At 40.4% G+C, this 9610-nt stretch overlaps 1 protein-coding gene across 2 annotated transcripts; it reads left to right on the top strand.

Annotated features, from left to right (window-relative positions):
- Nucleotides 1-6: 6 nt before the first annotated feature.
- On the top strand, nt 7-8913 carry FBXO4 (F-box protein 4). 2 transcript variants are annotated; one of them, XM_062621814.1, is made up of 6 exons: nt 7-249; nt 4000-4220; nt 5229-5304; nt 5828-6006; nt 6923-7098; nt 8506-8913. In XM_062621814.1, the coding sequence occupies exons 1-6, from the start codon at nt 35-37 to the stop codon at nt 8593-8595; spliced, it is 957 nt and encodes a 318-aa protein (XP_062477798.1). In that variant the 5' UTR covers nt 7-34; the 3' UTR covers nt 8596-8913. The 2 variants fall into 2 exon arrangements, with proteins under 2 accessions (XP_062477798.1, XP_062477800.1); XM_062621816.1 differs by having other exon boundaries at nt 112-249; nt 3981-4220.
- The last annotated feature ends 697 nt before the right edge of the window (nt 8914-9610 follow it).

Below are 9610 nucleotides of genomic sequence, written 5' to 3'. Positions count from 1 at the left end.
CGACGATTTTTAGATCGACGTGCAGCTGAACATCATGTCTTATCTCTCGCCCCAAGACTTGTGCAATTTGGGAAGCACGAGTTGTTACTGGAAGGCTGCTGTGCAAGATCCGTTGTTATGGAGGTATTTTCTCCTGAGGGATCTCCCTTTTTGGACATCTGTTGATTGGAAATCACTCCCAAATGTCGAGGTTTTTAATAAAGCCTTTTCAGAGGTCAGCGATAATGCACTGTATGATTACATGGCACTGTAAGTATCTTCATATCCTCTTGCACAACTTACTACAGCAGTAATAGTCAGCCCAGAGGCATGTTTCATATTTACAGCAGTAACACTCTGTGCTCTAGGCTACTGCTTAAATATTTGATGGGTCTGAAGTCCACTGTTTATTTTAAAAATAACGGTTGCCTGTTCGGCAGTTTGTTCAGCTCTTTTTGTTTGGAACAAAGAATGTAAAATGTTGGAACAGTCAAAGCTAAGATTACAAAAAAAATAAAACCCTCTGTAAACTGCATGTTTATTATGCCACAGAAATAACTGTCCTCTCAGAATCTGTGTGTACTGTTAGTCTTGATAATGATGTGTTCTTCACTCTCAGTACAATGACATGATTTCTTACTTTAATAAAAGTACTAAGGAGTCTTTACAGCAAGTGGAATGAATTTTATTTTTTTTTATCTTACCTTGAAGACCGGGGGGGGGGGGGGGGCAAAAAAAAAGAGGGTTTCTTTGGATGTGCACAGAATAACAAGTAGTGCTTTAGATCAATAGCTGTAAGACAGACTGTGGTTTCAGCTAGTATAGTTGAAAAGTGTAACAACACATAATGTGTTTGGATGACTGAGCAGATCTCTTAAATAGATTAGTTTTTGTGGTGGTCGTTTTTTTTTTTTGTTTGTTTTGTTTTTCTTAATTGTTTTGATTACAGGTTTTTTACGACCTGATTTCATGAAGCTGTTGCTTCAGGATAACTGCCCTGACCTCTGCAATCTCTGTGCTTTTCATCTGTATGTTTTTCAAGCAATTGCTAGGGGAAATCCCATGGGCTAGGCTGTTTGAAGGTAAAGGGGCCCAAGATAGTTGGTTGGAATTCAAGGATTGCTTTTTTCGAGCTCAAGATCAGAGCATCCCGACCCGTAGGAAGTCAAGGAAGAGGGCCAGGAGACCTGCGTGGCTAAATAGGGAATTGCTGGGTATGCTCAAGTGGAAGAGGAGAGTTTACAGGTCATGGAAGGAGGGGCTGGCCACTTGGGAGGAGTACAAGGCTGCTGCTAGAGGATGTAGGAAGACAGCTAGGATGACTAAGGCCTCCTTAGAATTAAACCTGGCGAGAAGGGTCAAGGACAGCAAAAAGAGCTTTTTCAAATACATGGCAGACAAAACTAACACCAGAGGCAATGTAGGCCCACTGATGAACGGGATGGGTGCCCTGGTGACAGAAGATGCAGAGATGGCAGAGTTACTGAATGCCTTCTTTGTCTCTGTCTACTCTGCTGCAGGCAGTCCTGAAGAGCCCTATACCCCTGAGACCTCAGATGAAGTCAGGTCAACGGAGCGGTTTGCCTTAGTCGATGAGGAATGGGTTAGAGACCAGTTGAGCAATCTGGACATCCATAAATCCATGGGTCCAGATGGGATGCACCCGCGGGTGCTGAGGGAACTGGCGGAAGTCATTGCTAGACCACTCTCCATCATCTTTACCAAGTCTTGGGAAACGGGAGAGGTGCCTGAGGACTGGAGGAAAGCAAATGTCACTCCAGTCTTCAAAAAGGGCAAGGAGGAGGACCTGGGTAACTATAGACTGGTTAGCCTCACCTCCATCCCTGGGAAAGTGATGGAACACCTTATCCTTGGTGCCATCTTAAGGCATATCAAGGATAAGAGGGTTATGAGGGGCAGTCAACATGGCTTCACCAAGGGGAAATCATGCTTGACCGATCTCTTAGCCTTTTATGAGGAAATAACACAGTGGATGGATGATGGTAGAGCGGTGGATGTGGTCTACCTTGACTTCAGCAAAGCATTTGACACAGTCTCCCACAGCATCCTCACAGCTAAATTGAGGAAGTGTGGTCGGGGTGATCAGGTAGTGAGGTGGACTGTGAACTGGCTGAAGGAGAGAAGCCAGAGAGTTGTAGTCTATGGGGCTGAGTCTAGTTGGAGGCCTGTAACTAGTGGAGTGCCTCAAGGGTCAGTACTGGGACCGGTATTATTTAATATATTCATCAACGATTTAGATGAGGGAATTGAGTGTACTATCAGCAAGTTTGCTGATGACACTAAGCTGGGAGGAGTGGCTGACACGCCAGAAGGCTGTGCTGCCATCCAGCGAGACCTGGACAGGCTGGAGAGTTGGGCAGGGAATAACTTGATGAAATATAACAAGGGAAAGTGTAGAGTCCTGCATCTGGGCAGGAACAACCCCAGGTTCCAGTATAGGTTGGGAAGCGACCTGTTAGAGAGCAGTGTAGGGGAGAGGGACCTGGGGGTCCTAGTGGACGACAGGATGACCATGAGCCAACACTGTGCCCTTGTGGCCAAGAAGGCCAATGGCATCCTGGGGTGTATTAGAAGGGGGGTGGTTAGTAGGTCGAGAGAGGTCCTCCTTCCCCTCTACTCTGCCCTGGTGAGACCGCATCTGGAATATTGTGTCCAGTTCTGGGGCCCTCAGTTCAAGAAGGACAGGGAGCTGTTGGAGAGAGTCCAGCGCAGGGCAACTAAGATGATTAAGGGCGTGGAGCATCTCCCTTATGAGGAAAGGCTGAGGGAGCTGGGTCTCTATAGTTTAGAGGAGACTGAGGGGTGACCTTATTAGTGTATATAAATATATAAAGGGGGAGTGTCACGAGGATGGAGCCAGGCTCTACTCAGTGGCAAACAATGATAGGACAAGGGGTAATGGGTACAAACTGGAACACAAGAGGTTCCACTTAAACTTGAGAAGAAACTTCTTCTCAGTGAGGGTGACAGAACACTGGAACAGGCTGCCCAGGGAGGTTGTGGAGTCTCCTTCCCTGGAGACATTCAAAACTCACCTGGACACGTTCCTGTGTAACCTTATTTAGGTGTTCCTGCTCCGGCAGGGGGATTGGACTAGATGATCTTTTGAGGTCCCTTCCAATCTGTAGCATACTGTGATACTGTGATATGTTACAGATGGGGGAGGAACATACCCAGAATTTGAAGTGCAAAATATCGTCTGATTTTGAACATTGGATTTAAATCTCTTTAGGCCTGAATACTGTTCAGCTGAATCACATATTGGGAACCACCTACTGCTGATTCCCATTGTGTCTGTGAGCACTTAATGGCTTTGCTGAGGTCAGCTGAAGCATCTCAGTTTGGGTGTAGGGGAACACATGTTTAAGGTTTCCTAGAACAAGTTTGTCCAGCAGCAGCCTACTGTGACCACAGAAGCAGAGACTGAAGCTACTTCACTAGGATGTCTGCATGACTGTTACCTCTTCCGTTTGATTACCGAAGCCTTTCCATGCCTTCCAGTTTCTGCATCAAATGAGCACATCATAAGCTTGCAGACAACACCTGTCTCACAACATGTGTTCTCTGTGCCTACAGGGGAAATGGTCATTTTTAGGTAGTGTCACCTAAATACGTTCAAAACCAGTCTAATTGAGGTTTGAAATGCACTCAGAAGTCTCATACTTTTTATATTGTATGTGACTCATCAGCTTGTTTGTTATTTCACCAATTGTGTTCAGTGAGGGTGGGGAATTTGTAACTTTATTTTATTTTATATTTTAAAGTAAATTAAAAGATCCATAGACAGACATACTAAGGTATGAGAAGTCAGTATTTGGACTTCAGAAGGACTAATGCCTTTCCTGCTTGAAACCATCAGTTTGGAACTTCCATCATTTTTTATGTGTGCTTGAGTTGTGACAAAGCATGAGAAGTGCGGGACCTGAATCAATTTATGTTGTTTGGTTAATATCTCTTTTGTATTTGTGTTTAATTTCTAGTTACGTCTATTTTACACAGATACAAAAAAAGCTGTCCCCAGAGCAGAAGAAGTTTGAAATCAAGCCGTTCCCGGTATGGGGCCATCACTTCCTTTTTGCAATCACTGGTCACTCAGGCAGAACCTCGCTTTGCTATGTTTGGGCCAGGTTTGGAAGAGCTAGACAACTCTTTAGTACAAAAGATGATGACATGCCCAGAAATTCTGCTGCTGGCTGGCCTACCTCAAAGGCAAATTCACGGTAATGCTGTTTTTGTTTTTGGCTTTTTTGTTATATAAATCTAGCAGAAAAAACTTTGGGGAGAAATGGAGAAAAAGGATGCTTTATTCTTCGCTTGAAACTCATAATAATAGTAGAAAATATAATGGTAGAAAAATAGTCTGTCTTTGTATTACTTTGGATAACTGCAGTAAGCATTTGAGAGAAAATTATAGCTTCAGTGAATTTATGATTAAATTTGGACAATGTCAGAGGATTCATTTTGTTTCTTATAGTTCTATTTTGATCCTGAATTCCATGTTATGCCTGTTTTTGTAATAGATAAATGCAGACAGAACTTTATTTATGCACTGCCTGCAGTAAGTGGCTAAAAACCACATTTCTGTTTTTATACAAGAAGTCAAGAATGATCCTTTATATGATTCAGTATTTTGGTGTCAAATGGTTTAAATTTAGTTTAGAAGAGTTACAGGAGGAGGGAAGGATTTTTTTTCAATGTTTAAAAAAAATAGGCTTGAACATCTGTAATTTTATTTCAGTCCAAACCAGAGTAAAAAATTTCTTAATTTTAACTAGTGTTTCTTTCAGCACAGGAGAATTTTAATAATTACACTATGTGTAGAAGGTGTGAAAATACTGTTTTAGTAGCGTTATCCTTTTTCTCTCTCATGTCCTCTTCAATACAGTTTGTAGTAAATAGACTAGAGCCTTTCATTTCCCTATTTCAGCTGAAGAATGCAAGTCTGGCTCCTCTCTGATTTAGGTTTCAAGGTTCATTACAAGTATCAGAAATATAGAAATTCCTTCTTGTGATGTTTTAATACCATTTAATAGATTTTAGTTAAATTATTATATCAGTTAGAGCATGTATAAAATTTAATTGTAAAATAGAAAATATGCTACCCTTAACAGCAACACCGTAGGCTTGGATGAACCCATTTTATACCATCACTGACATTTTCAGCCTACCACTTGGTTGAATTCAGCAACCAATTGGTTGTAACCTCATATAATCATTTTTCCCTGTAGGAATTGGATCGGGAATCAGTTTTCAGCTTAATAACAATCAAAAATTCAATATTCTGACATTGTATTCAACCACCAGGTAAGATACGGTCTTCACCAAAAAAAAGAGTAAGTACAATTTCTAGGTTAGTTTATACTTTTCCTCATATTTTCATAATGTGATTTTTATGTGTGCGTTCACATGCATGGCTGTCTCTTACAATCTGAAGCTTCAATGCATATTGTCACTTTTTCCAGCTGTTAAATTTTCATGTGTGCATAATAAATGTCCATGAAAACTTTTTCCAAACTTTACACGCAGTAAATTGCTTTGACAAATACATGACAGGTGCTTCTGTCCCACTTCATGCATTGATTGAGTCCCTTCTGCAGCACTGTATAAACTCATCTGCGGGGTAGTTTCATATGCATCTTTCAGATTGCTAACCATCTGCGTAGGCATGCTAGAAAAAAAAGTAAGGATGGGAGCAGGCGGGGAGAAAGAAAACTGTTTTGCTGGCTCAGGCTGTTTTCTTTCCCTCTCCTGTGCTGCCAGGACTCACAAAATGTGCTTTTTGCTTTCTCAAATAACCTGACTGCTGAAATAATGAAATATCTTTCAGTGTGGAAAGGAGGAGAGCAAAGGCAGAGCAAGTTGTTGCTGTGAATAAGATGTTCTACCAAGAGAACAGCATCATAGGGGACCAGCAAGCCGTGCACTACAGTGTAATAGCTCAAGTGAAAAAGGTGTGCGAAGTAGTGGATGGATTCATTTACGTTGCTAATGCAGAAGCTCATAAAAGTAAGTGTTTTCTCTTTATCTATTCATATTTTGCAAATGACTGGAGTGTCATAAGATGCAAAGAATGTGCAATATGTCAAAATCCATGTTCTGATTCTTTAAAAATATCTTCACTAATTAGCTTTACTAATGCTATTTCCTCATGGGTTATCCAGTAAAAGAGGTTCCCTATCTGAGATACTCTCCCTCATTTCCCTTTGAGGAGTTATGGCACTTTTTCTTGTGACAGATACTGATAAGGTTGTTATTTAAGCTACGGGAGTAAAATGACCTAGATTAAAAACAAAACAGACAAAACCAATAAAATAACAAAACCAAAAAAAAACCCCAAACCAAAAAACCCTAGGCATGGCTATTAGAAGCAGCCTGAAATGAATTGGTGTTGGCGTAATAGCCTTAATAGCCTCAAAATAGAACCTTCACCAGTAAAACTGCAGTAAAGACGCAATTGGTCCAAATCAGGGTAGTCCTATAAGAGGATAAGCCAAATACCTATTCTGATAATTGTCTTTATGTTCATAAACTTTAAATGGAGAGAAGGGGATTCCTCAGAAGAGAGTGAGAAAGAGTGAAGGAGAAAAGTATGGCCAGTGGGAAAGGGCTGCTGACTTTGCAGCGTTTATTAGTGGCTTATTGCAGTTTTGATCTCTTTGAGGTACTTGAAAAACACGCAGATGCTGAGGATGGGAATAGGCTGCCTGTAGAATCCGTGGAGATCTTTTGATAATATCCAAGTATTACATGATCCATCTGTGTGTTGACATGAATGTGGATGATCCACCCTTGGGACAAGGAAGGTCATGTCCCTTCCAGCCCTCTGTTTCCTCACCTGTGAAATTGTAAATTCTTGTAAAAAAGATAGTTCCTTGTGATTTGCATGTGTTTAATACTCTTGTATTTAAAAATTATTTCCTAGAGCATGATCGTCAAGAGGAATTGGCTTGTATTTTGGCAATGATTGATCCAGCCCTTGGGCCTCCGTACAGACCTCTACTGGTTTTGTCTTGTGTCTCTCACACTGATGTGAAAAGAATTCCGTGTGTTTACATGGCACATCAGTTGCAACTAAATCTGCTACATCGGCCCTGGATGGTACCTGCTTTTAAACCTTTTATTATTTTTTTTCCCATATCTCTGTGGCTGAAATTTAATTTAGGCTTGTTGTATTTCTGAGCTGTACCTGCCTAAGCAAGTGTGCAGCTTTCAAAACTAGTACATGAGGTCTCCACTGAAGTGAAGAATTTTGTTTCTCTGGTCCCCTAGGATGAAGCATTAGCCTGGCTGAACATAGGGGAGCTAAGTGGCTTGCCCACTTACACACGAGAAAGTTAAGATGGACCCAGAATGTGAGGAAGGACAAAATGCTGGTCATGAAGAGACTAAAAGGAAGCTTCAGTTAATTTAAATATGAATTTTCTGAGTCATGATCCAGGGTCTTGGACACATGGTAGATTTTTCTGCCATTTTCAGGGCACAGTTAATTGTCACTTGCTTGATGAGTTTTTGACAAATCAGTTTTTACCTAGCATGTGAGGCCCTGAACCTGTTCCTTTATGCTTGTCAAGCACAGTATATATCAATATGTCTCAGCCACACATAATTTCTTTTTTGTGGTGTTGTGTAGCCAAAGAGTAATACTTAGTAAACCCCCCCAAAATTCTGATTTAATTCCTTTGATTTCATAAGGAAAATGTTTACAGGCTTTTTTAAAAACATACCTCTTTATACTGCGTTACAAAATCTGAGAAGAATGTGCATTGAACTGTAAAGCTAGCAGCTTTTTTACTTTTAAGAGTTATGAGAAGAATTTTTAAGTAGATTCTCATTCATAAAGTAAGTATAATGTTCCAGAATAGCTGATTGAATGAATAGAATTCACCTTGACACAAAGAATGAAAGGATTGCCTAATGGGTCTTGCAATTAATTTTGTACAGTAGTATTTTCTTTTTGTACCTAGCTCTTAAGAAATCTCTTTTGTCTAAGGGACCATTAAACCAGTGATAAAAATTTTGACTTGGTATGAGTATTTCTCACTTTAAGGATAGATGGAGTGATGCTAAAATGTTAGATCTTGTTATATGTTATCTCTGTAGTCTGAGAGAGCTGGGGCTGTTTAACCTGAAGGAGAGAGGTCTGAGAGAGGATCTTACCAAGGGGTGCAAATGTCCTAAGGGTGGATATGGAGAGGACAGGAACAGGCTCTTTTCAGTGGGGCCCAGTGATAAGAAAAGGGTCAAAAGGCACAAACTGAAACATGGGAAGTTCCACCTGAACATGAGGAAGGACTTCACTGTGAGAGTGATCGCACTGGAATGGGCTACCCAGAGAGGTTGTGGGGTCTCCTCTGGAGACGCTCAGAACACCCCTGCATACAATCCTGTGCAGCCTGCTTTACATGAAGCTGCTTTAGCAAGAGGGTTGGACTAGATGTGGTCACTTCCAACCCCCACCATTTTGTAATTCTGTGATCTCCACTGCAGCTTTTTTTATTTTCACAGGTGCAGGACACTGTAGCTGCAACTTTAGCTGGATTGCTAAATGGAATTGAGTGGCTCCTGGAAGAGGCAAATTGTAAAAATGCACAGTAATGGAACTGTGCATTGTTTTACTGTATAGAGGTTTTGTGTCCTGACAGAGCACTATTGGAGATTTTAAAGACAAACCTGCATGTATTTCTCTGCACATACTTTAATAATTAATGTTCTTCCAACTGTAGTCCTGAATTAGAAGTACAAGTAGGATTACCTGGATTCCAGCAGCTGATGCAGAAGTTACTTGGGGGGCACTCTGGGTGTTCTGTTTTTTTCTTTCTTTCAAGATGGGGCATTTAAGATTCAATCTCAGTATATCTGATAATCTAATCTCTTCTGTAAGTATACCTAACACTATGGCACACATCGCTCATTTACTAAATACTTCTGGTGGAGATCTTGACAGTGACGGTTCCCAACCAAAGAAGATGCACTGTATGTTGTATGGTGATAGGTTAACAGAAAGACACTATCTCTTTCAAAAGAGTAAATTCCCATGTATTTTTTTCCAGAAACAATGCCAAGACAAGAAATAGCACCTACACAATAAGTGATTCCAGACCAAAATTCTTAGAAGTAAGCAAACAAGGTACCATATATGAGTTGTTTCTTGTTTGTGATCATATTTAATAGCCAACCACAAAATACTTCAACTGATCTTCTGTTTTCTGTGGCAGTGAAATTATTATTTTGAACCTTTGATGTAGTGTGAAAATGTTGAATAGAATTGTTAGTGCTTCAGGACATTTATTGAATACATAGGACCTATCAGTTATTTGAGTAGTTGTGGTTTGAAATTTTCTACATGGTTACAAGTATTTTTATAAAGAGGACAGCAACATTTTAGAGCTGGAATTGCGTTTTCTCTGTTAACGTCATTTGGGATAGTTCTAGTCTTTGCCTTGTAAAATATTTTTTGGATTTTTTGCCTATGCATTTGTTTGTTTTGTTCTGGTTTTCTAGGTGGTTTTTTGTTGTTTTTTTTTTTTTGTTTGTTTGTTGTTGTTTTCTCATCTCCAAGTCTTACAATCTTGTCTTGGGCCTAAATATATGACTGTATTCAGCTGTAACT

Source organism: Pezoporus occidentalis, unplaced genomic scaffold (assembly GCF_034315485.1).
Source record: "Pezoporus occidentalis ecotype Australia unplaced genomic scaffold, CSIRO_AGI_Poc_V1 ctg234, whole genome shotgun sequence".
Classification (NCBI taxonomy): domain Eukaryota; kingdom Metazoa; phylum Chordata; class Aves; order Psittaciformes; family Psittacidae; genus Pezoporus; species Pezoporus occidentalis.
Note: the sequence above shows the minus strand (reverse complement) of the source record. Positions and strands in the feature narration are given on the sequence as shown.

Bases quoted from the DNA above. Each gene is read 5' to 3' on its own strand.
- FBXO4 (XM_062621814.1), top strand. From the start codon at position 35: ATGTCTTATCTCTCGCCCCAAGACTTGTGCAATTTGGGAAGCACGAGT. The intron at 250-3,999 runs GTAAGTATCTTC...TATTTTACACAG, and splicing joins CTGTATGATTACATGGCACT to ATACAAAAAAAGCTGTCCCC. The intron at 7,099-8,505 runs GTACCTGCTTTT...TTATTTTCACAG, and splicing joins TGCTACATCGGCCCTGGATG to GTGCAGGACACTGTAGCTGC.